Source organism: Rhea americana, unplaced genomic scaffold (genome assembly GCF_003343005.1).
Source record: "Rhea americana isolate MKP2758 unplaced genomic scaffold, rheAme1 scaffold_61, whole genome shotgun sequence".
Classification (NCBI taxonomy): Eukaryota; Metazoa; Chordata; class Aves; order Rheiformes; family Rheidae; genus Rhea; species Rhea americana.
Genome location: NW_028186768.1, coordinates 3,420,371 through 3,438,957, shown reverse-complemented (window position 1 = coordinate 3,438,957; position 18,587 = coordinate 3,420,371). Strand labels below are relative to the sequence as shown.

The 18,587-nt window shown below is 42.8% G+C and overlaps 1 protein-coding gene across 4 annotated transcripts in view; it reads left to right on the top strand.

Moving 5' to 3' along the window:
* The window catches only part of CACNA1B (calcium voltage-gated channel subunit alpha1 B), a 306,930-nt gene that overhangs the window by 182,101 nt on the left and 106,242 nt on the right, over positions 1 to 18,587 (top strand). For all 4 annotated transcript variants that reach the window (XM_085320126.1, XM_085320125.1, XM_085320123.1 and 1 more), the window contains exons 14-17: positions 1,062 to 1,174; positions 5,477 to 5,608; positions 6,726 to 6,798; positions 11,205 to 11,322. In XM_085320126.1, the coding sequence (XP_085176252.1) occupies positions 1,062 to 1,174; positions 5,477 to 5,608; positions 6,726 to 6,798; positions 11,205 to 11,322 (436 nt within the window). The remainder of the gene's footprint in view (positions 1 to 1,061; positions 1,175 to 5,476; positions 5,609 to 6,725; positions 6,799 to 11,204; positions 11,323 to 18,587) is intronic.

The following is an 18,587-nucleotide window of genomic DNA, read 5'->3' as shown; positions in this document are numbered from 1 at the left end:
TGTGATGGGAATGACCGGATGAGTGACTGTTGCACATCCCTTTTTTTTTCACTACATTTTCTTGAAGCTCAAGGTACAGCATTTCTTGCAGAGCTACTATGAGCAGTGCTGTATTTTTCAAAAAAAAATGTCCAGGTTTCTGCTCGGGGCGGTGGGGATCTTTGAAGCTGCTGAGATTTGCACAGCACTACTTAGGTACTTGCAGATGTAGTTCTACATGTCGTGACTTTCCATTAAAGCTCCTTTCTGCAACAAGAACCAGCTGCTCGTTTGAGTCTGGTTATAATGTGTTTATAGTGTACTTCGTACAACTGGGGACATCGGTCTACATGAGCTCTGAAATGCTATTTTAATACAGATAATAACAGTAATTGGCAGTGAAATGCCTGTCTTTTCTTATTAACCATGCTGTAACCTATATTGATATAATTGCCCTTTCCAATTGTACTTACCCCATTACTATCTTGTCCTTTTGGTAATAGAGGGATTTCAGAGATTTCTTTATAGCTTGAGGTTATTCTCTGCCAACTTTACAAAACAAACCAATGAACCAACCTTAAAAAAATCCTTGATAAGGGACAGGTTTTTTTAATAAGCTAGGCAGAAGGCCTGACAGAAGATTGGATGTGCGTGCTAGAGGCTTTTCAGGATCTCTTAAGGGCTGATATCTTAATCAGCCTCCTAAAGATTCTGAGTTATGAGAAGTCAAGTGCTTGCATTTGTAGCTGAACCAGTATAGAGAAAAAATATAATTTGCACTTCAAAAAAGGCTATTTTAAGGTAGTCTGCTTATTAGAAGATGAAAGAAACAAGCTCCCACCTGTGACTACCTGTGTGTATATCTTACTTCTGGATATTACAGATTTACAGGGTTGGAACCAGTTTTGTTTTGTTTTCGGGGAGGGAAGGCTAATTCATGATTTTGCAAATATGCTGATGGCCTTCATAAGAAAACCACTRTAGCCCAAGATATGGTTCTTCTTCTGGCCTCAGACTCTCTAGGAGCACCACAAAGAACTAAGCAGATGTTTTGTCTTTTTTAAACTGGATTCCTCTTGCAGGTGATTGTAGGAAGTATTTTTGAAGTTATTTGGGCTGCAGTGAAACCTGGTACCTCATTCGGCATCAGTGTATTGAGAGCACTTCGACTCCTGAGGATTTTCAAAGTAACAAAGTAAGTCCAGCTCCCTTTCTGCTTCCACTAGATTTTTAGCACCATATGAAAGTGTACATCACCAACACTACAGACAATAGTAGTGCTTTTCACGCTCATAATATATATATATATGTATATATACACACACACATATATATATATATATATAAACATACATACATATATGTTCCAGCCAGCACAAGGTCTGCCTTTTCTAACATCCTCTTTGTGAAATGGCCTGAGTAAGCAGCGGACTACTATACCTGCAGGATTGTCTTTCCTTTAGATGAGCTCTCTGSGTTTCTTGCAGTCAAAAGTTTAGGGAGTTCTTGAGCTGGAAGTTGCATCCGTAAAAACTTTTAACAGCCCCTGCCCCAGCATTGTGTACAGCTCTGACTTTTTTTTGAACCCTTTCATAGCCTTGGGACTGAATTCAACAGTGTAGTAATGAGCTACATGAGAACATGAGAACATACTTTTTTTTTTTTTTTCCTGCCTCCTTTGATTTTAAGTTTACCGCCCCAAGATCCCAGCAGTACTTCTTCATTTCTTGAGTTAAGAGAAAGAATTGATTCCTATTCACTTCTTAAGCTTTACCAACTTTCCACCTTACCTGCTGCCACTGTAGAAGGAAATTATCTAGTGATAGTTCCTTAAGTGTTTAGACCTGGTGAACTGCGCTACCCTGGCTATTGCCGGATAACAAATCCTAAAGACTAAACTACTGTGTTGACACGAGAAGAGTGTGTGCTGCTGCTGCCTGTGCCGACCTGAAACGGAAATGTTTAAGGTTTTCAGTCTTGAGGGGTATGAAGTTGGATGTTCACTGGAGGTTGGGTGCCACAGGTTTTCACTTGTTCTCACTTTCGTGTGTTGTGTTAACATGTGCTGGTATTAGCAAATAGCTACCGTGCAATTTATAAATCTATCTACAGCAATTTATGAAAGATTTTMAATTTTTACAGTGGAACTTGATCAAATATTCTAGAGTTTCTGCTCTTGTTTTTCTCTACACCACTACCTCCTCAGATCTCCCCTCTCTGCATCTTTYTTGCTTGTTCTTGGCTAGAATTGACCGAAGGAGAAATAAACTCCCACAAAACCAGAAAAGCACAGACAGTCACATATTTGAACAAAAGTCATTTGAAGAAACCAAGTACTTTCCTGACTATTCAATTGCACAGCTTTTGTTAGCTCCTTAGGGTTTAGCTGATTTACATCTGTCAATAAGTATGGAGATGCAGAATTCATGTGTGATGGCGTGTCATTTGACGAACTATGGGAGACGAGGGTGTGAAAACATTACGTTCTGTAAACGTCCAGCAACAGAAGGTGGGAGCCTGATTCAAAACCTCACTTAACCTACCTTTCGGTAGCGTATGTATGGAAAAATCCATGTTTTGTAGCAAATGTGTAAGAATAAATTCTCAGCAGTTAATTTTACCTCAGACTACTAGGACTTATTATGTCTGAATGCGTATAGAACTCTTCAAAAAATTTGGCCTTTTTGTAAGTTGAAATGGTCTCCTGCCAGTTTTCACCTATTTTTTGACTATTCAGGATTTTAGCCCAAATTAAAGCACAATGAAGACTGTGCTATTCCTTAATGAAACAAATTGTTTAGCAAGCTGGATGCTGTCTTGCCGTTCAGGGTAGTGAGCAAAATTTTCACCATGTTGAAGGTGGATTTCCCTTGACCTAACTGGGTGAATATTTCCCCTGACATGACAGGAATATGTTCATCCTTTCACCAACAGGGTGGTCCTTCTCAGCTCAGATGGAGGATCTCTCGGCTGTGCTGGGCCACATTAGCCCAGTGTCTGAGCTGCGCTTCCTGATTCCAGCACAGTTYGCAGTGGGGTGAAGTTTAGAAAGCTGCAAAAGCAATAGCACTAGGCATGAACTTATTGCCCACCTGCTTTCCTGCCAGTCTTACTGTGAAAGCAAGACCCTACCCTGAGCATTTTTTAGTCGCCCTCTTCTGTATATTCCACAGCAGATTTTCTGTGAAACTTCCTGCCTTTTTTTCCTTTAATGTGTTCAACGGAAGACAATTGCAGTCCACTCTGCTTTGAATAATTGGAAGAATTAGGCTTTTTGATTCAAAGGCCTCTTCCTCACACGTGCCAAATCAGTGCGATGGCAAAAGGCAAAGCAATGTGCTGGTTATAAAGTTAAACTGCAGCAGGCCATAAAGGTCACAGCAGGATGCACTAAGAGGGAACACAATCCAAGAGGAACTGAATTTCAGAGAGGAAGACAAGGATAAAATAGCTTAACATGTTTTGCTCTTTGTCATGACAAAGCTGAATGGGGACTGACATCTGTAGGAATGTAACTCCTCATTATACCCTGGAGCTCTGTAATCAGCTGTGGTCTGCTACTGAAATGAGCAATGTGTGCTGAGCTATTCCAGGACAGTCTAGAGCCTCCTCATGAATTTAGTATCCAATTGGGTTAACTGAGAGGTAGGAACTCTACGCTGTGCCACATTTTGCCTGAAGCCATTGTGTCAAGCAGGGGAAAAGTCAACATTATCAGCAAAACTCTTCCTCCTTCTCCAAGGAGGAAATTGCTAAAGCAGTTTAGCCCCTTTTACTTAGGAGCTAATTCTGAGTAGGCTTGATTGCATCTGTTCAAATTGAAGAGTTTCTCCCATGAGATCGGAATTTGCCATGAAACCCACTGTCAYGGTATTATGGACAAACCTTTTCTTGGAACGAGTGCAGCAAGAAAGCAAGATCCTGCTCCTCTTAGCATTGAGCAGTCCACTGGCTGTGCCCGAGACATGCCTGTGTGTGGAAACGTGAGGCAGTTTGGTCCTCTCAGCTACACTGTGGGGAAAGAAGAGGAGGAAAGTGGAGACAAATAGAAGACAAAGGAGAGCATTTCTGCTTTTCTAACTTACCCTGTGAGTTGCTYTCTGCATGAGTGGGTCAGAGAGATCTGCAAGCCTTCTTCTGTCAGACACGCCTCTGTTCTACAAGGAGCAGCTCAGGTCATGGGTCTGTCCCCAAAATGCTGCTGGAGGATATGCAGAGCATCGAGGAGCAAGTTGCTATGGAAACAAGCCTCTGGATGGTGGTTCCTAGGGCCAGGCAGGGGAAGAAGAGAAGTCATTGGAGAAAAAGAGAGAATTTGCTGGAAAAATTCCTACCCATGGTCTCAAATTGAAAACCATTAACAGYTGACATGTGAAATGGCTTTAAATCACTCATTTCATATTGCCTGTTCTGGCCCTGTTGTTCCTTGTGCCTGTTTGTCCAAAAAGAGATTGTCAAAGATCTCCTCTGCTTTAATAGCTATTTCTGCATTTTCAGATTCATTAGTTTTCCTAATATAAATGTTCCCTGCCTGTTCTCAGCAGGGCAGTAAAACAGGGTAAGAGTGCCATTTCTGAGGATGTGCTCAGGCTCGCTGTGGCTCTGTGCGCCTGCCCTGCCCTGTGCGCGTGCAGGCCGGGAGTGAGAAGAGATGAAATCAGGGATGATCTCAGGGAAAGGAGGGAGGTGGAAGGAAACTGAGCTTCGGTGTCCGGCCAAATGTGACTTGCTGTGTGCGAACTGGGATTCAGGCTGAGTCATTCCCTTTTGTCTTATTGGAACTCGCATCCCATATTCTCTGAGTTTTGATCTTCTGTGGTTTTGTGGCCCTGCACRCTCAGACTATGTGACCAAAATGCCCCCAGACTGAAGGCACCTATACACTAAAGATGCATAAGTGTGTGTTTTAAACCTTTAGAGAAGTGTTTAAGCATCTGAATATGGGGTTCTGATTTGGTTTGTGAATACAGGGCTGTCAGTGAGTTTAGAAGTACACACTAATGAAGGTGTCCTGGCGGTGGGATTGGGGAAATGAGCTGTTTATTCCTAGTTTATGTCTTACCAAGCAAGGAATTCACAGTGCTCAGGTTCAGTCTCATCTTGATGATACATCTCTGATCTTGACATTGCTGTTGACTGCTGTGCTATAGGGGAAATACATAAGAGAATATGCTGAGCGATAGAAATATATACCAGGGAAGGGTTTACTGAGAAACTGAGCCGACCAAACCCCCAGGGCTTTTCTGCAGGCACTTGCCCTACRCTGATGGGCATGTGCTTGAGACAACCGTCTCTGCCCTTGTGATTCTGTGTGTGATTTTACCGTGCAGTGAGCTGTATTTTCCAGTAACATAGGCCAAGTGGGGTGTTGAAGAACACCRTCCAGTTCTCATCCCTTACCGCCATTCCTTTTTTAAGAAAGAGATTGTAGTAGTTTCTCACCGAAGGCTCTTCTCCCACTAATGTTATCTCTTGGCTGCTCTAATACACAATGTAGATACTGGAATTCCCTGAGAAATCTTGTGGTCTCCTTGCTGAACTCCATGAAATCCATCATCAGTCTGCTCTTCCTGCTGTTCCTGTTCATTGTGGTGTTTGCTTTGCTGGGGATGCAGCTCTTTGGAGGACAGTAAGTTTAATYATTGTCCTTTCAGTGGTTGTTAGAAAGCAGTCACCTGGAATACACAAAGTTGGGAGGGACTGGAGGGCTCAAAAGATTCGCATCAAGGATACAGAACCTTTTTGGCTCTAGGCTGCAGTTAAGTGATCTCTGCTTTTTATGAGACAAGTTCTTGTCTTGGTGTCTTTCCCAACAGAAGGACAACAACAAGGTAAAAACTGCTGCTTCAGCACTGCAGGCCAGTGAAAGATGTAAGGATACAGGTATATCTATTTCTAGGGCTGTATCCTGGCTAGATATGAATAGAAGACTTAACTCTTTAAGGCTGTCAGCTTAGCATCTTGGCATAATGTTTTTACAWTTTTAAAATAAAAACAAAGCATACTTAGCATCAGGAAAGTTCTTGCTGGAGTATTGTATGTGTCTAAGAGCTGAATTCTTTCTAGTTACTGTAGTTCATAGCTTCTTCAGAGCTCCTATATCATTCTGTGATTCGCATGTACACCAGACCTCTGAAATATGATCTGAAGAGGCAGCACTTTTTCAGCTGTGAGGGGAAAGGTAAATTCTTTCTCTGTTAGCCACAGCAACAGGATTTTCTTCACCTGGAGTATTTTTCTTCTGGAAAATATAGTTTTGTTGAACCTGAATTTTTTGACTAAGAAATGTCAGTTGCGATGAATTTTGATACAAGAAATTTAACAAGCTATTTAAATAGATCTTAAAATGACAAAGTTTTTTAAAAATGAATTTTCAACAACTTTTATTTTTTAAAAAATAAAATGACATACTAAGAGGGCAGTTTCGATTTTGAGTTTTACACTGGTGGATAGAAACTTCTGGAAATTGCTAGTCCCACCAATTATTTGAGATTTTGTTTATTCATTTGAACTGTGAATGAAAATGAATCTCAAAACATCACAATTTTCTCCAGCACCAAAATACAGTTTCTTGTAGTAGTTTTATTAACTATTTCCCCTCGAGATGCTATGTCCTCTGCTGCAGTTGCCTGGGTTATCACTAGGTAGGACAAATSTGCTCTGACTCGAGTTACAGGACATTATAAGAATGCAGCTGAGTGCTTTGTCCCTTACTGTTTTTGTTTGTGTTTCTTGCATCTCCCTAGATTCAACTTTCAAGATGAAACACCAACCACAAACTTTGATACCTTCCCTGCTGCCATCCTGACAGTATTCCAGGTAAAAATATTCCTTGTTCTAGGTGAATGTTAGCAAAGAAATTCTTGGGAATCTCTTCTTGCTGGTGCCAATCAGAGAGGTACCCAAAAGTCTGTGGAACTTAGGAAAGAAGGTTTTCCACAGTGGTCAATGAATGTATCATTAAAAATCAATGTTATGGAATTACAATTAGAAAAAAAAATACTTTTTTCTAGGGAATAAATCTTGATAAAGCAGACATTTCAGTGGATAGCTTGAAGACCACGTGTACCTATGAACAGTTTTTCTGAGCACCACCTCCCTCCCCAGGACTGCGTGCTGCAATGGCAACTACTTGCATGTGCCCCACTTAAATCTTCCTGGCAGGAAGCTCTGACAGCGAGCGTGCAGATGACCTGCTTCACTTTCTCCTGTGGTTACTATAATTTAATGAGGAGAGTGGCCGAGCTGGCTGCAGGCAGTAAGGATATAATGTAGCATTTTGCACCATCATGTGTAAAGATAAGATAAGACTGGATAAGAATTAGAAACAATAGGGGAGCACAGAAAGAGGCGTCAGCCTTGGGCAAGTTCATGTAATGGTAGGGAAGGCAGGAGTTCTGGGGTATGTAAAGCTCAAATTTAAGAGCCTAATTTTGCAGCTGTTCTTTACATGCCTTTTTTTAACACTAGCTCAGATGTTTCACTAGAGAACTAGGGATGCTGCACCCTGCTTAATGGGAAACAGCAAGTAAACTTCACAAGTCTGTAGAAGACCTGCTTCCATCTACAAGAGCTGTCTTATACAAACTGTTGTGGGCTCAAGCTGAGACTTGACCCCAGATCCAGGCTTCTGTGGATTTCAGCTAGGCTTGAATTATGTATTTCAGTGTCATGTCCTGAAAAAGGAAGAAAAATGGGTTGACGACAACTTCTGAATTAGAATAGAGAAAGTATCTTAAAGAAAATGTGTCCTGTGACCCTTGAGTAGGCAGCTTCACATGGATCTTGTTTCTTTCCATATGTGAAACAGGTTCTATAGTACCTACCTCACAGGATATTGGAAATCATGGTAGATTAATATTTGCATAATAGTTTGGTAGTCATCAGAGAAAATGCTTACAGAAATGTAAAGGTATTGCTGTAGAGCTGGAACTGAACCAAAGTCAGGCTCCGGATATGAACATCTGGAAATTTGGATGCTATTTTGATTTGGGACTATAGCCACCTCTTGAGAATGCTTAGCTGAAATATTTCCTTTCTTTTGTTGAGATGAATGCTCCTGTAATAGGGTGGCTGTGGGATAAAAGAAAACACTGTTGTTTTTACAATATTTGTATAGACTATCAAAGCTGTGAATTAAACCCAACAAACTCATCAGCACATAATTAACTCAGTGTTATCTCAGTGAGGCAATGCAATAACCTCTGCTCCCAGTTTGTTCCCACCTCACCTGAGTTAAAAGCACTGTGTCAAGGCCCCTTCAAGCCAGGACAAGGGGGAAAAGTTGAACAGAAGGCACTTAAAAGTGCTTCAGGGAAGCTCTGGGATGTTGTAGGTATGCTGTGACATCCAGATCCTGTCTGCAAGTTCAAAAGGGCCTGGGGCTTGCTGTGCTGCAATGCTAGGCAAGGAGCTGGCTAACCAAGGGGAGGACTTGAGAGACTTGAGATGCAGATGAACCACAGGCAGCAAGGCTCTTAGGAGCCACAGGTCTGGAACAGGAGCCTTTTTGCAGAAGTTTGGTTTAGCCCTTTTTATCTTAGCAGACCTGACTGGGTTGTATGCCTCTGTCATGAGCCTCCCAGGACAGATTTTGTCTGCTTGGCAGCTGGCTGACTTCAGAATTGGGTTCAGCTGAGTCCCAGTGCCCCTGAAGTCCCCTTTATTGCATGTTTTTCCGTGGCTTCTGGCTCCTGAGAAAGTCTTTGTGAGCTGAATGACAAGCTGTGTATATATAATACAGACATGCAAACTAAATATGTATATATATATATGTGTGTGTGTGTATGTGTATATACATATATATATATATATATATGTGCATCTATATGCATGAAAAATAAATTGCTATGTCTCCTTATACCAGAAGTCATTTAGCTAGGAGTATTCATAATATCCATACACAGAGACTCTATAAACCAGAAAGACCTCTATTAAGCATACATGCTCTGCTCCTTGGAGGCTGCTACTTAAATAATTAAATTGTGCCAGCTGCTAAGGAGTATACCAGTGATGAGTGCTTGAATGGATGAGGAGTCTTAGAGGCAGGATGTGACCAGACATGGGTTCTGCTGAAGGACACCTTGCTGAAGTCTGGGAGGCATTGCCTGCCTTTGGTTTAATGACCATGTGTCCTGGCTGCCCTAGCTGTGCTCTTTTCTGCCCTGCCTGTGAGCTATGGTGGACAGTGYGTTAAAGCGATTCTGTGTTTAGTGAGGCCCCAGTTCAGGAAAGCATCCACCTTTCAGGACAACCCTTTGAAGTTGTGCTTTACTGATTCCTGGCAGCTGAGTGTCTTCCATTGTTAATGTGCTCATTAGGCCATTAAGATTACATAGCAGTTTTTAAAAGTTGTTTTTATTCTATCATCTGATAGCTCCTCAGTCAAACCTACATATTAAATGCTGAGCTGCACTGGAAAAAGTGTTCAGTTTGGGAGCCAAAAAGCAGTTTTAGACCAAGGGAAAAACGAAGTATTTGGGCTTCACCTTACTCCAGAGCTTTCATCCCTTTCCCCCTCTGCTGTGCTGTCCTTTCATCTTCTCTTGCAGACCAGAAAGACCTCTRTTAACCAAATGAGCTCTGGTCCTTGAGGGCCACTATCTAGTTATTGAGGTAATTCCTCCAACTGATGGGGCAAATRGTGGGAAGGACACTGGGTCAGGTGTCCATCCTCTCCCCAGGGCCTCAGAGAATATCCTCAGTGGACAGTCCACTGAGTTTAGACCATTTTCCTACCTGAAAAAGTTCCATAAAACAACGTTTTTTTTTTTCTTTAAGATTTTGTTCCACATTCAAACTAATCTATCTGGATTTTTGAAACTAGTCCCCATCCTGCTGGGTTTGTTTATGTGTGGCTTGTAATTAGTGATATACGTGACTCCTGGCCTTGTGCAGGACATAGAAGTGCTCCTATGAGTTTCTCTTTCAGTAAGTATTTATTCAGATAGAAATCACTTTATGAATATTCTCAGAAAGCATGAACAGTTGTAAATTCATGGAAATGATTTGTATACAAGTTTGTGAACAGTCTTGTGTAATTTAGTGCAGAGCTGAAGGTCTAATGGCCTGGTCCATAGCCTCAGTGACTCTGGTGTAAATCCAAAGCAAGTCCAATCGTGTGGGTTGCTCCAGGCTTGCACTGAATTATTTGAGGCCAGATTCAGTATTTAGGAAACAAGTTTGCATATGCACTATATGTGTTTGTGTATATACTTGTTGTCATCCTATTGCTATTATCAGGATCACCCCTGAAGCAAGAAATTTTCTGTCTATCAGCAGCTGATGGGTAATCTGGAATCTGCAGTTGTTAGTTATGTTAGTTTGCCCTTTGCCTATGGAAGGACTTTCTGCCAGGCTCTAATATCCACCTGCATATAGTCTAAACTCTGTAACTCTGTGGGAAGGGGAGTAGGCTTGCCCAAGGGGCTTGGTAAAGCCTTTTATCCCTGGAGATGAAAGGACTTGTAGTATAGAATCGTGTTCAGGAAACTGAGCGTAGAAGTCAATTTTCTTTTGTCTATAGGAAATGCCATGCATGGAGCTGTCAAAACTTTGTTATCTCTGCACAACCTGAAAATGGACAGGGAGAGAAATTTTACTAGGAATGCAAATRTAATGTTGCATTGCTGTTTTTGCATGGGAATCTACAATCAGGAGGACAACCAAGGGCGGGCAGGACCTGATGCAACTCTTCTCCATTGTTAGTGGTCTTAAAGTCCCTTGCTCCTCCTGGCATGCCATATTTACCTCATTTCAGAGGAGTCCTGGCACAGCACATGTGTTTATGGATGTCACACAACCCCTATCCATGCTGCAATGATGACCCAAGGCTGGGCACTCCCTCCAGTTTGGCTCCCTCAGCCTTCTCAGAGGTGTTAGCTGAGTTCAGCATTACCCATTTTTCCTGTTTTTCTGCAATCATTACCCTCCTTTGGCTATGTCAGAGCTGAAGGACACCAGACTGTGTGGGTGTGTTGAGAGCACAGTGCCTGTAGTACATCCACGCTCTACGTAAGAGAGCAGCAAAAACTGGAAAACTGCAGCCAGTCTAGCCAAGGGGCTCTGATGTCCAACACCGCAGTCTGACACACCAGCTTGCTTGTCTGTTTTCCCCTCATAGGTCGGTCTTGGATTGTATCTAACTGCCTAGGTCCCCAGGCCTTTTCTAGCTTCTCTTTTCTTTGTGTCACCATTCTCCTTCTCTCTCAAATGTCACTGTGCAGATCCTGACAGGGGAAGACTGGAACGCGGTGATGTATCACGGGATCGAATCTCAAGGTGGGGTCCACTCGGGAATGTTCTCCTCCATTTACTTCATCGTCCTGACGTTGTTTGGTAACTGTATCCTTGCACGCTGGTTTGTGTTAGTGGCACAATGTGTCCTGCGTTCTTCCCCAGCACTTAGGGGTGACCAGCCTGGAGGGTGGAACAGCACTGGAGAGGGACTCCTGAATTACTCGTTCTATCACAGGGCCGGGCCTGTGGACATGGGCATGCTCAACTGCACTTTAGCTGAGTTAAAAAGTTACCACTTGTTACTTCTCTAATCCAGGTACATGCTCCTTAACTCTGAACTGCTAGAAGTATCTAGTTTATTTTATATGCTTCCCCCTCATTATGCTTTAAAACCAGATCATTGCTATGGCTTCACTCCTTATAGAACTGGAACCAGCAAGTTTAAAGCAGGCATATGCAAGTTGCCCATGTCAACATGTTTAACCAGCTACTGATAATCCAAATACCTTAATTTGTCTTATCTCTCTACAAGTGCTTAAAACTTGACTCACTTCAAGATCTTTACTTTTGGGCTCTGGGAGTATCAGGTGATGTTCCAAAACGATGTTCCAATTGTGAAAATGTTCGCGATTTTCATATACCTGGAATCTGTGAAAGTTATTTTATTCTGCTTTGTAATGAAAATCTGTTGAGGGCAAACAGGAAGCTGGGAGCTTGCCTCCCCTAGAAGTTCCTTGGTGCCTGCTGGGGCCCCAATAGCACATTCTGTGATATGTGTATGTCCCCAGATATCTCTGAGACTGCAAGAAAGTAAGTCAAGAGAAGCAAGGATTTGAAAGGGAAGGTGTATTTTATATAGATTTATATAAAAACAAGTAAAGAGATTCTCAGCACTAAAGCTGTGTGTGATTAGGAGAGCCAGCACAGCATAATACTAGTGATGGCTCTATCCCTGCTTCGTGGTGGTGACTACTGATGAGATGGCATTGTACAGCATCGCTCTTGTTAACTAGCTAGAAAATTGTTAGGATGAGACATTTGCATGTTGAGGATATAAGCTGTCTGGTGTGAAATAGAGCATCCTTGCAAATGGAAGCTTGAAAGCTCTTGTGCTTTTGAGGCAATTTACCTGATTTGTTTATTCTGTAAAACAGGGATAATATTGCTGAGCATTGCAGATCTATCTGAAAGCTCTCCATAGGGTTTCCCAGCAGAGTCAGCCTTACTGCCACTTACAGTTCCTTGTGGTCTTCTTTTCCTATGAGTCTTATTTGGGCTAGCAACATTGGCTAGGTAGCTCCTATGAAAGRGGAAGGGGAAGTTGAGGACAATACTTTCACTGAAGAGTTACACATAGACTTGTTCATTCCTTCAGCTGGGGGTTGAGATAAAAAGATGCRGGGCAGAAGCATGCATTGACTGTGAAGCAGGACTCTTGTCCTTTGTTTTGCATGAAATCTCCCCATGAAGCATGAGAAACCATGACAAGGAAGAGCAGAGCAGACAGCATGCGAATTGTACTTGTCACAGAAGTGTGTCTCTGCGGAATTTGCTCCATTAGTGTGGACTGTCAGAGCAACAGTGTGAAACACAGACTGGTTTGGGAGCAAGTCTCAGACATCCACCTCATGGCAGGCAACATGCCCCCTTCTAGAAACATGAAGCTTTTAAAAACTGGGTCAGTGGAGAGCTGGATGGGAGGGAGAGCTCTAAATCCTCAGGGCTTGGCATTTGAAAATGAGATTAAGCTATAAGCAGGCCTGACAGCAGGGCTGAGAGAGAGAGACTTTTAACTTTAGAGAGTGACTGAGATCCAACATTTTTAAGGGACAGATAATAAAATCCGTTCTTGCCCCTTTTGRTAAAAGAGGGAGCTTCTCCCTCGTCTATTAGGTTTCATTAGAAGAGGAAGAGCAGGGGAGAGTTCAAGGGGAGGAAATAAGGCCCCATTTCACCTGTTGCTGGTGCAATGGATTTGATATTTGCTTCTTGCTGTGGCAAAAGCGATGTGGTGAGCCAAAACTGTACACACACCCCCCTGAACATCATCCTGGCATTCTGCCCRAACATCATGCTGCTGCTGCAGAGAGGAAGGAGGTGGCTTCCTTGGAAACTCAGCGTAGCCTCCTTCGGAGTCAGTGAGATGGCTGATTTGGGGGAATAGACTGCCAGAGGAGGTGAGGAGTGTTTGAATGTGCTGTGTTCTTGCAGCTGGGGGTGTAATACACTTGGCAAAGCCGTGCAAACTCAGGCTGCTGTAAACTAGAGCAACCCCTAGTGCTGGCCTTACTGGACCAACCTGCCTTTTCTATMCTTTGTCGCTCCTGTGATCTTCACACGCAGCATGAGTTACATTCATCCCCTTGCTAGGGAAGTAAGAAGACTTCCCCCCATACCTGCTTCTCTAYAGCAATTTGCTTTCACTCCTCTTGAAACGCATCTGAGACATCAGTGGACTCTTTGCACCTCCCTGCCATCTATAGCYGTACACAAACACCGTAAGGGGAAGCCTTGAAATCTTCTATAGCAACAGTTTTCCTAATTTGATGTTGTTTATCTGTGAAATACTTCATCAAGACAGAGAGCAGACCAGATGGTAAAGGGTTAGTATAAAATAATGTTCTCTATATGAAGCCCTTTGCCATGATTGACTGACGGATGGGCTTAGCAAACCCTATCAGTGTCATTTTGCCTATAAAGAGGACCTTATGCTGCAGAGCAAAACCGTGCATCTATCTAAGTTCCACTTGAGCTGATAGATGGGTTCCTAGGAAGGTTATACCTTGGGGAGTGCATTTTAAAAAACGTTTTAGGGAACTAGCTCTTTCAGTATTTATTATTTGCAGTGGCTTTCTTTATTTCTCCTTTGAGTGCTTGGCAGTCAATGCGATCGTGGACTCCAGAGCCCTTAGAAACTCAGCTGCAGCTTGTGCAGGATAGTCCCCGCTGCCTGCAGCCCTTCAGTGCAGCCAGACTGAGCCTCTGGGCACGGGGAGAAAGAAAAGATGAGAAACCATTTTATAACCTTGCAAGTTGATCAGAGAAAACTTCTTCAACCACTTCTTGTTATAAACCTGAAGCTAATCTGTGGAGATTTACATCCTTGTAGGGGACTCAGAGGTCTGAGCCAGGTTTCCTTTGTGGAAACTGGTCAATCTGAGAGCCCCAGCATGATTTCAGAGAATTTGGGAGTGCACTTCTGCATTGTGCATGGCCATATTTGCCTTTAAGCTTCCTGAGGCYCCAGGCAGGAGAGAAGAACGAGGTTAGAGTGTGTCTGCAGAAGGMCAGGGCTGAGTCTTTTTGCTCTTTGTTTACTGTGAATATAGCAGCAATATACCCACTGATGTCTGTGCTATTTCAAACAGTATTTCAGTAAGGTCATCGCGTCATGGCTGTGTTTCACTGGCTACGGTTTTGATGCTGAGGGTGTTTGTGCTGAGGGTRAGCTGACCTGTGGCTTGTGTTAAAGTTAGCTGCCAAAATATAACATCTGAATGTCTGAAAACAAATTTCAGTTTGCCAGAAGAAACATAGTTCTGCATTTTTGCAGAAAGTAAAATACTCATTAGCAGTGCTGCTGCTACAGTGTCACAATAACGTTAGGAAAAGGCAAGTGCACGGCGGGTAAGATGTGTGTTAACCCGACATGTATTTTCCTGGGGAGAACCCTGTAGCCTGCRTATCGGATACCCTATCGAGAGCAGACCTGCACTGGCTGGCTCACCGTTTAGCTACAGTGTGAACTGTCTTTTCTACTCTAACTTGAGATTTAAACGTTATAGTCAATCTGATTTTCACAAACATTGCAACTTGCAGAACCTTCAAAAAAGCCTTAAATATATGTGTTTTTTACATAATGGATTTTTTTCAGGTGTCAARTGTGGAATTGCCAGCAGCCCTCCCTATACAGGCTTTCAGTGCAGCTCYGTTTCTTACATGGGCCTTCTCATTTTTATTTTCTCACATCACTAACATTGAAATCGGTTTCCTAAGCCCCATCTGGAAGGCTGAGCAGCAGCCAAGCAAAAGGCATTTCAGTTCCTCTATTGGGGTGGTTTTATTTTCATTTTTTTAACATCAGCATTTGGTGAGCTCACTTTTAAGAACTTAGAAGGACTGGATCAAATCTTTTTTTTTTTTTTTAGGGAAGGAGCGTTACTGATCTTAGGCCAGCTTGCAAAATTTGCTCTTTTTACGCAGGAGGGATTCCTTTCCCCTCCCAGAGCTGCTTGGGGCTTTTTAGTTGTTCCTCTTCATAAAGAAAGATGTGGGTGGGTACAGTCTTCCCCTGCTTCGTATTACAACTCGGTTGCTTCTTTGAATCAGTTTATATTTTCAAGGGACTTTRCAAGGAAAAGATCCAGAAGCTTTGTTTTTATAAGAAGGAGATCTCTTATATTACATTTCCAGTTCCACAAAGTCTGTGCGGAGCCAGATTTCTGTGTCTTAAATGGTTTGATGAAAGTAGTATGATTAGAGTGACAGCAGGATTTGGCCCATTTTCTAGGAAATTACACTATGTCTGTATTCATTGTTATCCTGTAAATTGATACATCTGTTGGGGGGAAAAAAGAGACATGAAGCCCCTCGTGCCAACCCCCCCCCNAAAAAAAAAAAAAAAAAAAAAAAAAAAAAAAAAAAAAAAAAAAAAAAAAAAAAAAAAAAAAAAAAGCTCTGCAGAAGAGCCTGAAATGAAATGCAGCAAATGCTTAGAAAGTGCTGGCTTTCCCAAGTGAGGCCTTGACTGCCTTTTACCTTGTGCTGCAGCGTGAGAGAGCCACACTAACCACAGGCTGCCAGGCTCGGCTAGCGAGCAAGGTTCGTGAACCTGTCTAGGTTATGAAGCCTGAACCAGAGGCTGGAGTTTGGATGATATTTGGGGAATTCCTGAGCTCTGGGAAAGGGACAGAGGGACCTTTCTTGGGCAGAAAATCCCAATTCTACCAGATTTCATCTGCTTGGAGATAGATCAAAACAGCTTGGCCAGTTAAAAATATATGTGTTTCCAGTGGTTGATTATGTTACATGAGACATTTTCAGCATGGGTGTGTAGGAAGCAGCAGTAGGAAGATAGTTTTATTAGTGAGACTTTTATTCCCTGAGCAGGAGGCTTGGAAGCATTTCTAACACATTGGAAGCACCCCAGAGGAAGAAACCCAAACAGCCGTCATTGCCTGGGACCGCAGCAGTGCCTGCAGGCCCTGGTGGCTCAGCCKCCGTGTCTAACACTCTGACCTGGGAAATTAGAGCCCCCTGTTCCAGTTTGCAGTTAAAAGGAAATGGAGAAATTAATATCTTTGTAAATGAAAAGTTGATGGAGCTCTTACTTCAGCCAGTCATTCAGGAGACAGCAGTGTGGGTGGAAAATCATTGTTTCAGCATCATTTTCTTTCCCTTTTGCTCATTATTTGCTGGCTCAGTGGGTGCTCTCACCTATGCTCCCTGCTGTCCTGCCTGAACAGAGGAAGTAGCAATCAGTGGGGGTTACATTTCAAACCTCTTTCAGACCCAGAGCAGTCATCTGCACACAATAAAATCCTCCTTCCTGTGTTACTTCAAGAAGAAACATGATGACTTGGCCTCTGGCAGCAGAAATGCTGGAAGCCCCTTGGGTTCCAGCCCCCATGGGGCTTGGCAGCTAGGATGCTGACAGATCCTAAACTCTTTTGTCCTGTAGCTCCCTGGTTGAATACAACTCCCTACTTCCTGCTGTCATGAGCAAAGACTCCAATTTTGATAGTTATTTGGGCTCTGGAGACATTCGATTTGATGGTAATTAGAGACATGGGTGTCTGATTCTAAAATTCTTGATCAAATTACATTTGAAAGCTCTTAAGAAGAAAAGCAAAGAAGCCTTGAGCTGATAGTTTGGGCAAATCTCRGTCCCTGCCTTTCCCGGTAAGACTCCCAAGAAGCTTGGCTGGTGGTGGTGGCTCTCGAGACAGCACTCTGCCTGGATGTCGTTGGAGCAAAGGGTTTTCTTGAGATGTGGCGATTGGCATGATTAGCCCAGAGTCAATGAGTCAGCCTGGCACCACTCCTGGRTCCTCTTGTTTGATGAGAAACCTCAGATACCTCCTCTGAGTAGTTCTCTGAGAAACGGAAAGCAGTCAGAGAGGCGCCTAGGCCAAGGTGTCTCAGAATCTTATTGTGGGTTTAGCAATGTCCTGCTAGCTCACTCCTCGCTCAAGTGGATTGCCTTGCTCTCTCCGGCATGCTGCCACTGCAGCRTTGTTTTGTACCTCACTTCCAACCCGGACCAAAACAGGGAACRCCTCTGGTTATTTTCTTTTGGATTGGTTATCTGCCTATAACTCCTGCAGTCTTTTCACTCGGCTTATTGAGAGCTGTGTCTGGTCCCAAACTCATGTTTGACTTTGCTCTAGTGAGGACAAAGGCCAGAGAGTAAATACACACAAGATCATCTTCGTTATCATGTATGTTCATATTTAGCACAGCAATGGTAGAGCAAGCGAGTCTTCCGTCACTAGGTAATGTACAAAAGCAAAATGCATTTTCTTGGACAGTAGCTTAGACATGATTTTACTTTGCAMACTCTCCCTTGGTATGCAAAACTACTTGATTTACAATTTCCTTTGGGCTGTTTTGTAGACATGTAGGTGAAATAACTGTAAGATGTGTGAAGGGACAAGTAATAGCTAAAATCATTAAGGGCCAAGGATAAAAATAATAAATGAACTAATAATTGTAGGAAAATCTTATGTTCTAATGTTATTAACTTCTATAATAATGCTGTCTTAATAACACAGTTAGGCAGAGAGATCCAGGCTAGTGTGGGTATTGGTCGTATAGCTGGGCTAGCATGCAATTTGGCCCAGCCTAACAGCTTGTTTCTCAGCAAAGCTCATTAGCTCGAGTGGAGAGTCCTGCTAACAGGCTCTTCTGCAGACGTGCTCTGCGTGATACTGCAGGATTCAGRAAAGAAGGTATCAGCAGTGATCTGATTGCCATATTGACTTCAATGTGATAAGTCATGGGAGTTTCCTCCCACTGATGTGCAACACAGCAGTGACATAGGCTTAACTTTTTCATGATAACGAGTGTATAGCTATGTATTTATATTATGCAAGTGTTGTCTTTAGAATGACTGATTTCCCAGGAGGTGCTGGTTGCTCTCTAATTAAGAGAGGAAAACAGAAGACAAAACCCCTSTATGTACGGGCATGGGTGTGGATTTCCTAGAGAGAAGGAACAGGGACTTTTGCATGTTTTAATACCACCATAGGATCCCATATGAATTGCACTTATAGTACTGTAAAGGCCATCTGTTCAGCATGTGAATTTATCCCCGCTGGGACATGTGTTCTGGTGAAGAGACAAATGTCCAATACCTGTTATGCTGTAGA